At 37.1% G+C, this 16,432-nt stretch overlaps 2 protein-coding genes across 4 annotated transcripts; one reads left to right on the top strand and one right to left on the bottom strand.

Moving 5' to 3' along the window:
- The first annotated feature begins 5,423 nt into the window (after positions 1 to 5,423).
- LOC113288274 (phosphatidylinositol/phosphatidylcholine transfer protein SFH13-like) lies at positions 5,424 to 10,978 on the top strand. 3 transcript variants are annotated; one of them, XM_026537263.1, is made up of 15 exons: positions 5,424 to 5,613; positions 6,207 to 6,328; positions 6,468 to 6,771; positions 6,974 to 7,073; positions 7,259 to 7,525; positions 7,677 to 7,754; positions 8,021 to 8,122; positions 8,213 to 8,262; positions 8,347 to 8,446; positions 8,571 to 8,669; positions 8,762 to 8,875; positions 9,363 to 9,522; positions 9,673 to 10,046; positions 10,127 to 10,201; positions 10,423 to 10,978. In XM_026537263.1, the coding sequence occupies exons 2-15, from the start codon at positions 6,322 to 6,324 to the stop codon at positions 10,444 to 10,446; spliced, it is 1,854 nt and encodes a 617-aa protein (XP_026393048.1). In that variant the 5' UTR covers positions 5,424 to 5,613; positions 6,207 to 6,321; the 3' UTR covers positions 10,447 to 10,978. The 3 variants fall into 3 exon arrangements, with proteins under 3 accessions (XP_026393048.1, XP_026393046.1, XP_026393047.1); XM_026537261.1 differs by having other exon boundaries at positions 5,424 to 5,736; XM_026537262.1 differs by having other exon boundaries at positions 5,424 to 5,741.
- A 1,263-nt stretch (positions 10,979 to 12,241) lies between these two features.
- On the bottom strand, positions 12,242 to 14,212 carry LOC113285828 (probable small nuclear ribonucleoprotein G). The gene is made up of 4 exons (XM_026534577.1): positions 14,075 to 14,212; positions 13,954 to 13,976; positions 12,709 to 12,830; positions 12,242 to 12,608 (listed from the first exon to the last, which is right to left on the bottom strand). The coding sequence occupies exons 1-4, from the start codon at positions 14,107 to 14,109 to the stop codon at positions 12,543 to 12,545; spliced, it is 246 nt and encodes an 81-aa protein (XP_026390362.1). The 5' UTR covers positions 14,110 to 14,212; the 3' UTR covers positions 12,242 to 12,542.
- Positions 14,213 to 16,432: the final 2,220 nt, after the last annotated feature.

Genomic DNA, 16,432 nt, shown 5'->3' with positions numbered 1-16,432 from the left:
CTGTGTTAGTAAACCGTTTCTTGAAGACAAAACCCCTAGAGTTCCAATAATGGACATGTACTACAAGAGTAACTGGGATAAGGACACTTGTGACGATGGAATGATTTCTGCTTTTGTTTAAAGATATCAAAAAATGACACGAAATCCCCAAAATGTTGTTACTCATCCTTACGTTAATTTAACTGAGTTTGAAGATCCTGAGCTACAAGTTATTCTTGACTATTTACTCCGGAGATTTGTTTTTTTTTACCCGAAAATGAACAGAGGTGTTTGTTTAACTGAGTTTGAAGATCCTGAGCCACAAATTATTCTTGATTATTTACTCCGAAGATTTGTTTTTTTACCCGAAAATGAACAGAGGTGTTTGGTATTTGGGATAAAGACTACTTTTACAGTTACACCATACTTTAGCAAGTTCGATTAACCCCCAAAACCGATGCAAGTCTTTGGATCATATTTTGATAGGCGACAGATGTTATAGGAGAGGTTTGAATTAAACACTGAAATGAATATTACTAAATCACAATATCTCAGACGGTACCAGAGAATTGCGAAGCTGGCAATTGGTGTTCATAACATGCACATTTGGGGGTTTAATTTCTAGGCGTTAGGTCGTGGTAAGTTAATCATTCGCTACTATAAGAACCATGCTTTATGACTTACTCAACAACAGATGCAAATTCTTCGTCATCTTCATCAAATATGCCAGAACTATTTCCGGGGTTGCCAAGTATAACTTCATAAGGCGATCCAACCACGATTCCAATAGTTTCGACAGACATGAAACGCACATATCCTTAGTACAATGTGGATGCCAATGAAGATCCATTGAAGACAGAGCTTAACAATTTGCATTGTATAAGTCAATAAATGGTGGCTCTGCACTTGCAGACGGTTCAGAAATGGCAGGTGAATAATACCCTGTTTGGACGTAATCCATCTGTAAATCCTGATGGTCGTGAAAATTTTGGCAGTACTTCTAGGAGCAATTCATCATGGCACGTGAATATGGGAGATACACAAGTGTTAGAATCTGCACCACGAACTTTGCAGGTTTCCCAACATCAAGTAATTCAACCTGATCCGAGACGGTTTTCTGCATCATTTCCAAACTGTAACCAAAATGAAGGTTTTTATCCCGTTGCACCACAAACAACCTCTTCTATGTTTCTAGCGGCAACTACTTATGGTCTGCTACCATCCCCTTCCACTTTTCAACAATACAAAGATTCAGGTCAATTTTCAAGTTTGTTGGCAAGTGGCAATATCACGGGTCATGGAGAATGGATTCAAGGTGAAGAACGCAATGATGAACGACATTAGTAGACTTGTAACTTTAATTTTTGCTACTAATGTAATTCTAATTTTATTTGATAAAAAGTCCTTCTTTCACTTTACTAACTCAATTGACTAGTCAAAAGACTTGTAGCCATTCATTTGACATCTTCATTGAGATGTACTCGGTGGAACAACATCCAACAAAAAGGGGTTGAAACACCTTAAGGATTTCGAAACAACCTTAGAAAACCATTTTTTTTCATCTTCGTCATTCATCTAAAGATCTTCTGACCAACTCAACATCACTTTCACCCCTCACTCTAAATCGATTGACTTGCATGGTTAAAGCTACAAGTTTACTTAGATATCTCTTAATTGTCTCAAAACGAGATTTTAGGTCACTTATAGCACGGCGACTCGGGTTACAGGTGTCACTGCAAAACTTCTTGTAAATAACCTCCTAGAAATTCACACCCGGATAGTGTGCTTCAACAAGCTGAGTTTGTAGTAACACACAATTTCTGCAAATAACTAAATCTTCTTCTCGAGTATTTTGAGTTCGACGAACTAACAACGGTTGAGACATCTTTCAACAAATTATATTGAATTGAAGGAGATTTTGTGTGATATTTGAGGTTCAGAGGAGGTGTAATTTGATATGATGTGAGACATGAGTATTTAAAAGAAATTTAAATGGAGCCGCTGGATTGTTCAGTGTAGCGGCGTGATATTGAACGCGCGGCTGGAGATAAAGCGCTAGCGGTGAAGTCTTCGGCTTATGATGAAACGCGCGGCTCTTTTTCAACCGCAATGGGCTAACCATTTCCCATTTTACCATTAGGTTTTTATTTTTATTCATCCCAAAGTAGGAGTGAAACTAGCAAATATTTGATGCCAATTCCAAAGGAATTGCCTTAAACAAACAATCATAATTTTCTATTATGTATCAGAGTGGAATTCTAAAGATACACACTGATGTAAAACTAAACTAATATGCGGAAGTATACACAGTCTATAAATAAGTAATCACTAACATGTTTCACAATTCCAAAAGATAATAAATAAAAGCACACCAAAAATAGAAAACAGGTAACACCTTTTACACCAATACTCAACATTACACCGAAAATATGACATTTATGAAACAGAGTCATTTTAACCCCTCCCCGACAGATATTACGTACCATAATAATACTATCTGTGAAAGACCACCACCAGATGATCCAAAAAAGTGACACCAGAATAACCAAAAAATATGTCACTCACACCTCGCCAAACTCATTGGAGAAGACGACAACAAAATGACTCAGACTCTAATAATAACGCCATCCACACAGAATGCCCATATGAAACATGGTTCCGGAAACTACCATCATAAGTCTCGAAGGTTTTACAATCAGCATAATATGTATACGAGTTGTTTCCCCCAAATAAGATAGTATATATAATATCAAAACGGAAGAGCATCCTCCCTACTAAGTATTATTGAGACGGAAGAACATCCGCCATACTATCTTAAGACAATAAATTAAATAAAATAATATTCAACCGGTTGACCCCGGCTTACATAAAATAATATTTAAGAGGCTGACCCGCCCTACATCAACTTAGCAAGGAGCCGTGGGGAATTCACCGACACTCCTCGCAGGGAAACCACATAATGTATATCACAGAACATACTCATTCAGTTACATACAAACATGCTCACATATAATAAAAACTCATCATACTCGCAGATAAAGAAACCTTAATGATTGTAAGAAGGTTATAATGTTCCTTTTAGAATGTCAATGGATGCACATATGGGTCGGCTCCAATGTGGTTAATTCTGTACCAATGTCAATGGATGCACATAGTCGGCTCCAATGTAGTTAATTTCGTATCTCGGACTGCCTCACCTGGGCCCAAGACACCGATACAAAACCATCTCGCCGAGATGACCGGGTGAAATTTCGGACTTAACATTTTACTCGTAATATTTATATATGTAGAACAACATAGATTTTTGTACTAATATGTGCAAAGCTTGGGCACTCAACTCTCATGCACCGCACCACCTGTACACCCTTCGGAGGAATATACTATCACTTTCTTCTTCGTTTTTTTACCAGGGAGAATCAAGTCTCTTTCTCTCATACCCAAACTCTCTTACGGTGAGTGTTTCTTCTTTGAATTATATGGATGTACTAGCTGATTTCGGTCTCATAAATATGGATGTACTAGTTGAGTTGAGTATTTTAAGAAATTTCTGCTATGTATATATACAAATTAGAGTTTTTTTATTTTTTTTAAATGCTAAATGATATTGTAATTCATATGAGTGTATACAAATTTAGGGTTTTGATTATGTTATGATGATGGGTCGATCATGTTTTGTAATTAAATTGATTTATCGATTGTTATCTTTTTATTATTTTATTTTTTTTGATTTCTTAGAATTTTGATTCCTTCGAATTCTTTGGTACGGTAAAAATCTTCACCACTTGAGTTTTAATAATAAAAGAAAAGGGATTCATGCAGCCGATGAAAATTAAAAAGCTTCTGAATCGATGAAACAGTTAAAGAAAAAAAAAACATAAAATTTCGGCCGAAATTTCAGTCAAGGTGGAGAGGTTTTTTCGGTGATAACTCGTCTCAGAGAGATTGTCGATATCGGCTTTTCTTTGGCCAAAACCGGAATAATCGTTGAGATCTCGGCTGAGATCGACTACATAGGTCGGCTCATAGTACAACCCATGGCATTAATGCGGACAAACTACTTCCAATACGGCCGAGCACCTGCTCCCTATCTCCCAAAGTCCTATCTGTCCCATCTCTCAAATTGAATGCGCAATCGATGCGAACAAACCAGTTCCAATTATAAGTTGAGTTGACCTTGGATCAACGGGATTGCTATTTTTGTATCCGAGCGAACTGAGTGACCAGTCACTGATTCATCAATGCTACTGCTACCTCTCCCAACGAATGATAAAAGAATGAAATAACCGTACAGGGAAGTAAAAAAACAGAATTAAATACTAGTAGTTGCAGCAGAGAGAAAGAATAAACAAATACTCCATATCTTTGCTTTAATCGTAGAGTAGACTGTGGACTGTGCGGTGTAACGCCGGAGTAAAGCATGAATCTTGTCAGTAAGAGACCAGAGAATCACGGGGAAAACTTGTCTCTCTGAATCATGATTTCTCTCATCGAGGAAATAAATAACTCCATTTCAGAAAAGTGGGTGTTTGCCTTTCACGAGTGCTGGGAGGTAAGCAACGATCTCTTGTTTTGTCGTGTACGAGTAGTAATTAATAAACCAACCTCGACAGAATGTTTCTAAACAGTCGTCGTCGTCAGTTACTAGTAATTAATAGGTCGACGAGACATCAAATTCCCAATCCCAAAACTATAAATGTTTACAGACGACTCAACCTGGTGTTTCAGATAGGGAAAGATCATGATCAGATCTGATCTGATCATGATAACGATGTTGCGTGACATGCAGGATTGCAGGAGCATGCAACTAGGCATACATACATATAGATAGACGTAGGAGGAAGAAGGAATTGTATCTATAAGCGCGTTTGTCTGCCGCTAGCAATTTAGCATGTAGCTCTTCGACACCGACTTCTCACTAAAGATAGCTGCTGCCTGCTGATGATGATTGAACATATTCGTACCTAACTCCTTACTGAATGCTGGTTAATTAAGTTTTCAAACTGTAATCCATTAATTTAGCGGGTAGAAAATCTATCAATTCTTTCTTTCAAATATGTCGACGAGAAGAAAATGACAGGCGAAATTATTTTTTAGCCCTTATTGAAGTAACTAATTTCACACTTCGGAAGTTAAATTTGTGTAGACCCGTTTCTATTTAGATGCTAACAAAAGATACGGTTAGCCCTACATATCACACTAGTGGGGGCTGTAACGGTGCTAGCTAATTAAGGGTGCATGTTCTTGCCATGGTTCTTGTATCTTTCTATGTTTTTTACGCAACATTCAAATCAAATCAAATCAAATGGAAATGAAACGTAATTGTTGTAAGTAAGTTTTACTCGCCGATTTTTTGACCGTCGGCCCGATTTTTGTGAAAAGAAGTGAAATGACACGTAGGTATATTAAGTAGAGAGTAAAGGTGGCTGGCAGCACAGGCAAACCACAACAAGAAAAAAAAAGAAGAGAGAAAAACAAACAAAAGAAACGGTGGTGCTAATCACCAAACTAGCGCCCGAACCTTCGAATTTTTCTCTTCCTCATTTTCAGAGATTTATTATTATTATCTTAGACTTTAGAGATCTCCCTCCACATCTCTTCAAAAAAATCTAAAACCTTTCGAGATTTTGATTTCGGGTAATTTGATTATTTTTATTTTTGCAGCTCACGATCAAACAACATATTTTTTTTTTCTTCTTTTCAAATATTGCTCAAAGAGGTTCAAATTTCAGCTCTCTCAAATTAGGGTTTCTTTTTGAGGTAATGTACGTGTCATTCTGTTTAGAATAAGATCTCGTGTTTCGCGTTTTTGCGAAACTTACGGAATTTATATTTATCTCAAATTTTGTCGATTAATTTTCTTCTGGAGTTTATGGGAACGAATTCAATGTATTTTCAGTTTCAGAAATCAGACAGTGTAACAGTAGAGGAAGATTAAGAAAAAATTGAATTTAAACGGTTTCTAATTTAATTTTGTTGAAAACGGGGCTTATTAGGAAGAGCGATCTCTGTTTCGTAGATTTTTTTTTTCCTTTTTTGATTTTTGAAAGAAAAAGGTCCGTTTTTTACTCCGTATTTCAGCTCAAATTCTACCATTTTTAGTATCTGATTTGATCAAATACTATCACTTTTTTTTTGTTTAAATTAAATACTTTCAGAGGAGGAAGGGAAAGTAGAGAAGAAAGTGAGAACTGGGATTTTCAAAAATTATAATAACCTCTGTTTTGTAGGTTTAGCTGCTGCTGTTGATCATCGTCATGCATCTTAATGGCAATGCGTTTTGGTGAACAGAGTTAGTTCTTTAAAGCCCAAGGCCTGAATTTCTTGTTTCAACCTCACGAAATAATGTCAGGTAAGCTGAGATCCATATCTGTTAGTTTCAAGTCAAGAGCAGATGGAATCAAATTCAGTATGAGATGTAGTAGTCAGCAGAGTAGTGATGTCTCATGTTTGATCTGCTTCGAAACTTACTCTATTGTGTTATGTTGAAGGCCTGGAAGGAATGAGCACACATGATGAAATAAAAGAACGGAGGTCAGATGTGGAGAACTCGGAAGATGAAAGACGACGGACTAAAATGGGAGCTTTAAGAAAGAAGGCGATAAATGCTTCAAACAAGTTCACACACTCTCTTAAAAAGAGAGGGAAAAGGAAAATTGATTATAGAGTTCCCTCAGTTTCCATAGAGGATATAAGAGATGCAAAGGAGGAGAGTGTGGTGCGTGAATTGCGCCAGAAACTTTTTGCCCGTGGTTCATTACCACCGCGGCACGATGATTATCATACATTGTTGAGGTTAATTTCTCTATCATTACACTCTTGTATGTTTATTTGATTTACAAGCTTGTTTTTAGTACACAATTTTTATAGAATTAGGGAAAATGGAAATATGGAAGCAATTGATTTTCCTTGCTTTTCTCTCAGTGGAATTAGTTTTGACTTCTATTTCGTTTCATTGATTTGTGTGCTCCTCCAACATTTGATTCTGCTCATACAGGTTTTTGAGAGCCAGAGACTTGAATATTGAAAAAACGATTGAAATGTGGGAGGAAATGCTTCAATGGAGAAAAGAGTACGGGACAGACACCATACTAGAGGTGAAGATTTTTTACCTGGGTCTTATATATGCTATACTTGAACCATACCTAGATGTTTAGAGCTAGTTTATCTATCGTTATGACTGGTCTAGAACTTCAACGAGGTTCCATTAGTTCTGGTCATGCTTTGTTTTTTCTAATACCCTTTGCTCTTTTAACTAATGAAAAATCGAATCTCTGTGAAGGACTTCCAATTCGAAGAACTGGAAGAAGTTTTGCAATACTACCCTCAAGGTTATCACGGTGTTGATAAAGAAGGAAGACCAGTCTATATCGAGAGGCTTGGGAGAGCTCACCCGGGTAAGCTAATGCGTATTACCACAGTTGAGAGATATTTAAAGTACCATGTACAAGAGTTTGAGAAGGCTCTGCGAGAGAAATTTCCTGCATGTTCGATTGCAGCAAAGAGACACATCGGTTCAACAACAACAATCTTGGATGTGCAAGGGCTGGTATGTGTTTTTGTTGTCAGCCACCCTCCTTCCCCAACCAGCCAACTGGTTTTTTATTTTTCCTATCTTACTTCTGAGATGAATTGTATTCGATGATGAGTACACTTTGCAAATGGAAACACTTAACTGGTATACACCTTGTGGGAAGCAGGGCATAAAGAATTTCAGCAGAACTGCAGCAGATCTCTTGGCCGGTATGGCGAAGATAGATGGCAACTATTTTCCTGAGGTACTTGGCTTATTACGGAGTTAATTATCTCAAAAAAATTGTTTTTGCTCGATAAAAAATCACTTACTGAACACCAAAGAACATTACAAAAGAAGAGAGAAACACAACAGGGACTTCACTAGTCACTACAAAACCAAAATACAACAACTCAACACGACATGACTAGTTAAACCTGTAATACAGCTTGTCCTGATGTTCTACCATCCCTAAACTTTTTACTCACGAGTTTAGGCATATTAATAATTCTATACTTGTCTTGTATGCAGACCTTACATAGAATGTTCATCGTTAATGCTGGTTCTGGCTTCAAGATGCTCTATGGCACCGCAAAGAAGTTTCTTGACCCAAAAACTCTTTCAAAGATACAAGTAATCCCCTTAAAACTCATGGACATTGTGTAGTTTTATTGTTCCTTGTATTTCTCAAGTTATGAGCGGCCTTGAATTTTGAAATTGCAGGTGTTGGAACCAAAGTCGCTTGGTAAACTCCTGGAAGTTATTGATTCGAGGTCTGTATATTTCTCTGTTCGAATATTACTATTTCGCAATTACTTGATCTAGGCTGCATGTGATCTGATGTTATATTCTTTCAGCCAATTACCTGAGTTCTTGGGTGGTTCTTGTACATGTTCGGCTGAAGGAGGGTGCCTCAGGTCTAATAAAGGACCATGGAATGATCATGAGATAATGAAGGTAACTTTACTGTGTGTTTGAAGGTTTGTCTAACTGATTAGGGAATATGATACTGTGGAGTAGATTGAATCATGTAGGTCAACAGGAAAAAACTTTCTGACTGAACTTTACCTACCTTCTGTAGATTGTACATAACACAGATGGAACTTTTGTAAGACAAGTTACACGAATATTTGATGAGGAACACAAAGTGAATTCTCACATTCAAATGGTACCATTGAAGGCAAGCTTTCTGACTTCTTTTTTTATTTTTTATGCCAAGCTGTAGTCAGTTATTCTTATTTCTCTTGGTCTTATGTTCGTTGTTCGTTACAGGGAAGAACTAGTGATACATCAACTGCTGAATCAGGATCAGATATTGATGATCCCTGCTCTCCTCTTGGACCCAGGAATTTTGGTTTTACGAGATTGGCTCCAGTTCATGAAGAAGTGAGTTTCTCAACTGTTTAAATATTTGATTCTGTGTCACATTTAAATATGCCAATAATAACAGTAATGGCTTCCTCCATCGAAGTGTTTAATATTAGATTCGACCCATCATGTATTAGGTGAACTAGAGGGCATTAATTTTCCTTGCGTGATTATGTTTAACACGTTAGAAATGTAACAGTAACTGATTAATCTATCTGTAAATTCACCATGATCTGTTTAAGGCAAATGAATAAACAATTTTTTTCCCTTCCTGATTCTATTTGTCATTGTCTTGATACTTCAAAGTAAAGCAAAGAGGGTTATGCAATGCTTGTTTCTTGGTAAAGACAGCTTAGTAGTGTGTAGTATGGTTGATTTTGAGTTGGAAGGGAAGACTTAGAAATGATAATAAACTGTGTGGTTTGTGAATAAAGAACACCTGAATTTGCATCTACAGATGTCAGTTCCGTATTACCAATTGCTTAATAATAGTAACTGTGCCCAGGTGAAGGCATCGGATACACCTGCATACTACAGCTGCGATGACCATTTTGCTATGGTTGATAAAGCTGTAGACTGTAACCAAGGAGACCGGAGTTCAGGCAGTCAATCAGATGGAGTTACTGGTCAAGGGAACCGTTTGGACGAAGCATCAAATGCAAGAGGTATGTAGTTCATTTTAAGGGTGGTACTTGAAAATCTATGCTTGGAGGCAAAAAAAAAAAAAAAAAAACCAAAATCTGTTGTAGGCTGGATGATACTATTAAGAAGAGAGAATTAAAGAACTATAGCTAATCGATGTACTTTACCTACAGCCATAGCCACAAAGGACGAAAAAGACGAATCGAAAAGCTTCCGCAGTTTTGTGCGTCTGTTGATGGGTTTTGTGGCCAAGCTACTCACCATCTTCCATGTTATACGCTGTGGATTTGGACTGCGGCATCTGGAAAATGTCAGTCACTCTAACAAACCAAAACCCAGTCCAGATAACCGACCACCTGCTACAGCAGAAGTTATAAAGGAAGAACATCCCCTACTTCCATGTTTGCAGCGTCTGAAGAGGCTTGAGACGATATACGGAGAGCTTAGCACCAAGCCTGCAGAGATCCCTCCAGAGAAGGATCAAATTCTTATGGACTCTTTGGATCGGATCAAATCTGTGGAGTTTGACCTTGAGAAGACGAAGAGAGTAAGCCTTTAGACATATATGTGGAGTTCTTACCCTTTCTATGCATCTACTTTATTCATGACATCTTCCTTGCTTTTTAGGAATTGCATGCTACAGTGGTGAAGCAGCTGGAGATTACAGAGTTCTTAGAGAATTTAAGAGAATCTAATTTTCGTGTAAGTTGATTTAGATAGACTAGCGTTGTCTCTTGGTTTCTCGTGTTATGTGTTCCTGTTTCTCATTCATGGAGTTTTTAGGGGATTTTCTATGGGTACACTGCATCTTTACTGTACTAATAGATGCTTACCAAACTTTTGTCCACTCTTAGTATTCTGAACGACCTGTATCTGATTCGTGTCGGTATTAATGTTCTTGAAAACTGTTTTTCTTGCTGCAGCAAAGAAGAAAGTTATTCTGTTGAGATTTTGAAGGTGGCAATGGCAAGTGATGTGCTACTACAGATAGTGAGGGGTAGGCGGGAAAGAGGAGTTTCGACACACGTGAAAATCTAGGAGCCATAATTTTAGCTGTTGATCAAGTAAGAAAGAGGGAGCAACAAAAAACATGTTGCTCTATTTTAACAAACAAAGAGTGAGCTAGCGCTCGTCGGTCTAATTGTTAAACTCTAGAGTCCCAACATTCAATGTGAATATTTTGTTTCTGTCTAAAACATCTGTTTAACCAACCAAGAGATGGAACTGTTCGACCACAACAGATGTTCTTGCAGAAGGAAACAAAATTTGTCTTAAAAAAACAACTCAACATGAACCAAATGATATGTAAAATATATACAGATCTTTGTTGTAGGTGAGAGTGGGAGCACTGATTAGTGTTTTAGATGATTAATGTTCCCGGGGTTGGGTTGGTAATTTGATTTGTTTTGTAGCTTTTAGTCCCGCCAGGTTTATCAATTGGAAAATTGTAGTTCTGAACGTTTTTATTGTTTGAACAAATGTCGAGTGCAATTTAATCTCTCGCCCCAGGGATATGCTTAACCCTGACTATTGTTACGAGGCAACCATGTCATTCTTTCTTGTATGATAATCGGAAAAGGTTCCTTGGTGAGGTTGGATATTTCAGCTTTCCCCAGGCTCTATTTGCCTTTTCAGTAAATGTCTTTGGAAACAATCAATTCATCATTCACTCCCTTGTTCAACATCGGGAAGATAGGGAACAGTGCATCGCTTTTCGGAGCAAGAACAACGCATCTGCTTGGAGTTAGCAATTTTTCACTGAAATTATGAAAAATTGTGAGCTTTTGCAGTTAACGTTTACAATGCAATCCTTTCGTGTCTCCTATAGAAAAGAAGAAGTTGAGAGTTAGACACCTGCATGTTGAGTGCTTGGCTTTGACATGTACGTTGCCTGCTTTTCTAGGTGTATTTGGATGATCCTCTTCACCCTCATTTCGGTGTAGTATGGTTGATTTGCGGTGTATTTTTATGCAATCAATCACTTACGGACTCAAAAAATGTTGGAAATCGAAAAGTGCTTCAATGTTCATTATTGTTGTGAAATTTGAACCACGTACAAAATGGACAGTTGCGCTTTTGGTATTAAACATATTCGGAAAATGACTGCCACTCTAATCAGGCAGAGCTTCATTTATGCTTCCCGGCCATTTGTATCGGTATATTATTTCTGACTTACAAAATTTGACTGTGTAATTTTTGGAGTAGGCACCCAACTCATGTGGTAGTAGTACATCATACCGGATCGGCCAGTTTTCCAGCTTTGGCAGCGCCAGCGATCCAGTTTGTCATCCATCCGCTGCTGCTCATACAACTTTAGCATCGGCACAACGTACAATCAAGTATTTCCTTTTTCTTTCTCTTTGTAACTTCAGAATCGAGTAATAGATTATTTGCAAAATAATATACTGTAATTCTAGAATGTAAAAACTTATATCTCGGGACGACTTGCTACTTGGGAAATTCTAGGGTAGAATACACGAAGATCTAAGTTACTTCAGACCTACATGCAGGGAAAAGAACTAGGTATAATTCAGGGGAATCAACCATCCTGCTGACAGCCACTAATTTACTCACCTTTCGCAGTTTCGTTAAGTGGTTTCCAGTGGTTACAAACTCAAAACCATGTGCAAATTACTATATCCACTTTATTTTCTCCACTTAAGCTTTGATTAGCTGCGGCCCAATGAAGGACGTTGTAGGTTCACCCGTAAGTACCAGTGTACCACAATGAGGTATTTGAAATGGAATACGATTAGTTACCCACCATGGATAAGTAAATTAAGTGTTCAAAGTCGATATCCCGCTTTGAGAAAGGATGTAAGACCCGACACAACATGATCATTAGTGAAATAAACCTAATCAATTACATGTTGAAAACTTAATTAACCAGCAGTAAGGACTAAGGAGTTAGGTATCAATATGTTCATTGATCAAACATCATCAGCAGGCAGCAGCTATCATTAGTGAGAAGTCAGTGTCAAAGAGCTACATGCTAAATTGCTAGCGGACGACAAGCACGCTATAGATACAATCCCTTAATTAACTACTGCTGTGCTTTACTAACAGGCTCCAAAGCTTCAATCATAACCACGCTGTTTCCTCTGATTACCTGTTCCATAAGACCATATCAAGATCTTCAGTTACAAACTCAAAACCAATCAGTGGTTTATATAACAAAAATATATCAAAGTAAGAGTTGTGATACCCACCACCATGCCAATGTCGTTTTTGTCATTTCCATTCATCTCAACGGTGTTGTCGACCACGAGATTCATGAACTGGTCAAACCCACGAAGAGTCCCAACCACAACACGGTTAGCATTCAGCTTGACTGCAAAAAACAAATTCAAGGGGTAAGTATAGTGATTTTCATATTTTTGTTCTGCAATAATAATAAAATAACAACCACAACCAACATTAGACACTAAGCATATAAGAAACAATAAGCCAAAATAATAGTTGGTACTTAGAACTGACTCCTAAACTAAACCACTGAATCGCATTACCAAGGTCATATTACCAACAACAACACACACTCAATAACAATGGAGACTTGCAAAATGATGGACAGCCATGGGCTGCCAGAAACTACGGGCTTACTTTATGATCCCACCTAGTCACTAGACAAATTGCCAAATGTTGCTGCTTGACCCCTAATTGTAACCATAAAAGTTGCGGAGATAGTCACCCTTAAGGGTCAAAATATTGGGTAGAGCACATTTTCATGTTCTGTTCCGTTATGTTTACATTAAAAAACATCAAATCCCAAGAGACCATTATGCAAATGCAGAACTAAGTGGTTAGCATCCACCTTAATAGCCTGATGGTGAGTGTCAAGTCAGGATATAAGTAAGCATTGCTGTAGATATACGAAAGAACCTAGGCAACTAAGAAATAAACAGATGACAAAAAAAAAAATGTGCAGATACATTGTGATTATGGAAGAGTTCTTGTTTCTACTTTATTATGATTATGACTCATTCAATTGCCAGCTTAGTCTTCTCCAAAACCTAATCAATATAGCTCAAATACTACATATATTTCAGGATAATCGACGTTCCCATAACGATACTGCAGAAACTCATCAAACTAATTAACAACTATCAAATGTGCATCGCAAATAAATGAGTATGAGTAATTCTAACGGAGACCCAAATCAAGGCAATATTAAAAGAAACCCCGCATGGTTTGTTGAATGTAAAACTACAGGTCTTAAACCCAAACTGAAAAAAAATGTTACAGTATATCGAACTGATGAATGCTTATCTGAATGATCGGAAAATTTAAGGTGAACACATATTAATGATTAACCTAGATCCTAAATAAAATATAAACCAGCTAATTAAATGTACCCAAAAACAAAATAATCGCTATTAACGAGAACTAATCATAATTCATGAACTCCCAACTGTTGAGGTAAAAAATAAATAGTGAATCCAAAACGAGAAACTTACTTTGAAGCTGCTTGTCCATGTACCTGTTACCAGCAAACAGAAAATACCCAAATTAAAACCCTAGAAATCATATAAAGATAGAGACGTAAAAAGAAGATCATAGAGTCAGTGAGAGACTTACTTTTTCAAATCTGGAGGCTGACCGGATCTACTCATGGTGACGGAGGAGAAGATGAGTTGAGAGGAACGATTTCGTTTTCGAAACCCTAAAAACCCTCAGTTTGTGCGTGTCTCGAGTACTACTAGTGTATTAAAAAAAGAGATGTCTATCAGTGACTGTTCGTCTTATATATACTCAAGACCATTTTCCTTAATGGGCCTACCATATTACCAACCTTTAGTGTAAGCCTTAACTAAACTAGCCCAACGCTGAAACCAAAACAAGAAAAGAGAGAAAAACAAGACAAATGGTTTTTTGAACTACAAAGAAAAGTGGTATGCATTCAAGTGGTCTGATGGTTCGTGCTCGCTCCTACTGTGGAGGTAAGGTTCGAATCCGGTAATTTTCAAAAACAAATCGTTAAGGAGTTAAATGAAAAGCGGGATACCAAAATACACCACCAACTTTTTCGTAGGCAACCTGTTGGACTAAACTTAATATAATTCCGACAGTTACAACTTACAACTTAATGAATCTCAACCAGGAATTATATGAAGAGTTTATATCTCTTTCTCTCACAATCAATATGTAAATGGAAACAAGTCCGTGAACCTGATTATATCGTCAGAGTACTTGGACGATTCCAAAAATCAATATCTAAGATCAATTAAGTCGTATCCAACAATTAAGATGGATGTATCTACTCCGATTGATTTTACGTACAACTTGTGATATTTCAATTATATAAATAAACAATATAATGTGGAAAATAAATAACACAGCCACCAGAAATTTTGTTAACGAGGAAACCGCAAATGCAGAAAAACCCCGGGACCTAGTCCAGACTTGAACACCAAACTGTATTAAGCTGCTACAGACTCTAGCCTACTACAATACTTCGTACTGGAATTTAGTTGAGATCGAATCCACCGTCACAGTAATTCAGTTATAGTAGCGCTCCCTGCGCCTCTTGAGTCTCGCAAAACTCTGCGCAATTGATTACCTTAGATGAGTTCCTTTACAACGTAAGAGTTGCTTCAACCTAAGTGAAGAATTTAAACCAATTTTTCTCCCACATAAAAGCCTGTGTGTGATTTCCGTTCTGATTGTTAGATCAAGGTGAGATAGGAAATCGTTTCCAGTAGACTAGGTCTATCAAGCCTCAAAATCCGTACTTATGACTCCCGAAGAGCAGCCTAGATTACTATTCACCTCACAACTAAAACCTACTTCGATTTCAACAAAGAATCGTTACAAAGGAATTATCTTGTGGAATTACAAGGACTAAGACAAATAATTTTTATCAATCTTACCTAATCGGAGTGAGACTCAACAATTAGTAACAAGATCAGGATACACGAGCTATCAAGATAAAGATAGTCGGACCTGGCTTCACGAATCCCTAACTGAAGTCTTTTTAGTCGCTAAACCTAAAAAGGTTTAAAGGAGAGGACGACTCTAGTTTATAACTAGATTACATAAGAAGAGTGTCGGGGAATCAAAGATCCCAGTTGCTTGAGGTTCTTCTTTTATAAACTTTCAAGATCGAAGGTTTCTTTAGTTTTAAGCTAAGGTAGCTTTGGAATCAAGCAATATTTTTCCACTGTTAATGGAAAATTAACTTGAGATAAACACAACAAAATATACACTCTGGTTAGGATGAACTGTAACTGATCCGTTTATAATGACTTGTTCATGAAAGGTTAGACGAAACTAGCCAGACGAACTATAAGCTTAACCATTTTTGTATAACACTTTTAGACTTTAATCTTGAGTCACAACCATAGGTTATGATGTCATCAAATATGTCTAGAGGTATTTTAGAGAGTTATTCCAAATGCTGATTTTCTCATAAAAATAATTCTGATGCATCTGAAAATATTCGATTCGGTAAGTATGTGTACTAGTACGTGTACTTACTTCCAGTTCGTGATTTATTTTTTTCATGATATGTATACTGGGTATGTATAACCTTAAAACAAAAACAATGCATGAACTTCTGGTATCCATATTAGATATGTGTAGCTTCCTGAGTTCACGAGCCAACAGAACTTCTCGGTATCCATATCGGGTATGTATACCAAAAGTCATTGCCGAACTATAGCTATGCCGGTACGTATACTACGGATCCGTACCTATAACAGTTACGCCAGAACTGATATCTATATTGTCATGTATCCAGATTTACAGTAGTTCTATATCTTTCTAATAATCTATTTGAAACATTCTCGAATAACATCAATGACACATATCAATGTTCCATGCTATTTTTAAATGATAAACTTGAATCATGATTTGGGTCATAAATAAATTGTTCTTATCCAAATTCATCAAGTTTTGAACAAATGTTCTTAAGCTTAGTCATTCATATTTCGAGAA

The sequence above is a fragment of the Papaver somniferum genome, chromosome 6 (assembly GCF_003573695.1).
Source record: "Papaver somniferum cultivar HN1 chromosome 6, ASM357369v1, whole genome shotgun sequence".
Lineage (NCBI taxonomy): Eukaryota > Viridiplantae > Streptophyta > Magnoliopsida > Ranunculales > Papaveraceae > Papaver > Papaver somniferum.
This window is presented reverse-complemented; position numbering and strand designations above follow the sequence as displayed.

Bases quoted from the DNA above. Each gene is read 5' to 3' on its own strand.
- LOC113285828 (XM_026534577.1), bottom strand. From the start codon at position 14,109: ATGAGTAGATCCGGTCAGCCTCCAGATTTGAAAAA. The intron at 13,977-14,074 runs GTAAGTCTCTCA...TGCTGGTAACAG, and splicing joins CAGCCTCCAGATTTGAAAAA to GTACATGGACAAGCAGCTTC. The intron at 12,609-12,708 runs GTGGGTATCACA...CTTATGGAACAG, and splicing joins AAAACGACATTGGCATGGTG to GTAATCAGAGGAAACAGCGT.
- LOC113288274 (XM_026537263.1), top strand. The intron at 6,772-6,973 runs GTTAATTTCTCT...CTGCTCATACAG, and splicing joins GATTATCATACATTGTTGAG to GTTTTTGAGAGCCAGAGACT. The intron at 7,526-7,676 runs GTATGTGTTTTT...TGTGGGAAGCAG, and splicing joins TCTTGGATGTGCAAGGGCTG to GGCATAAAGAATTTCAGCAG.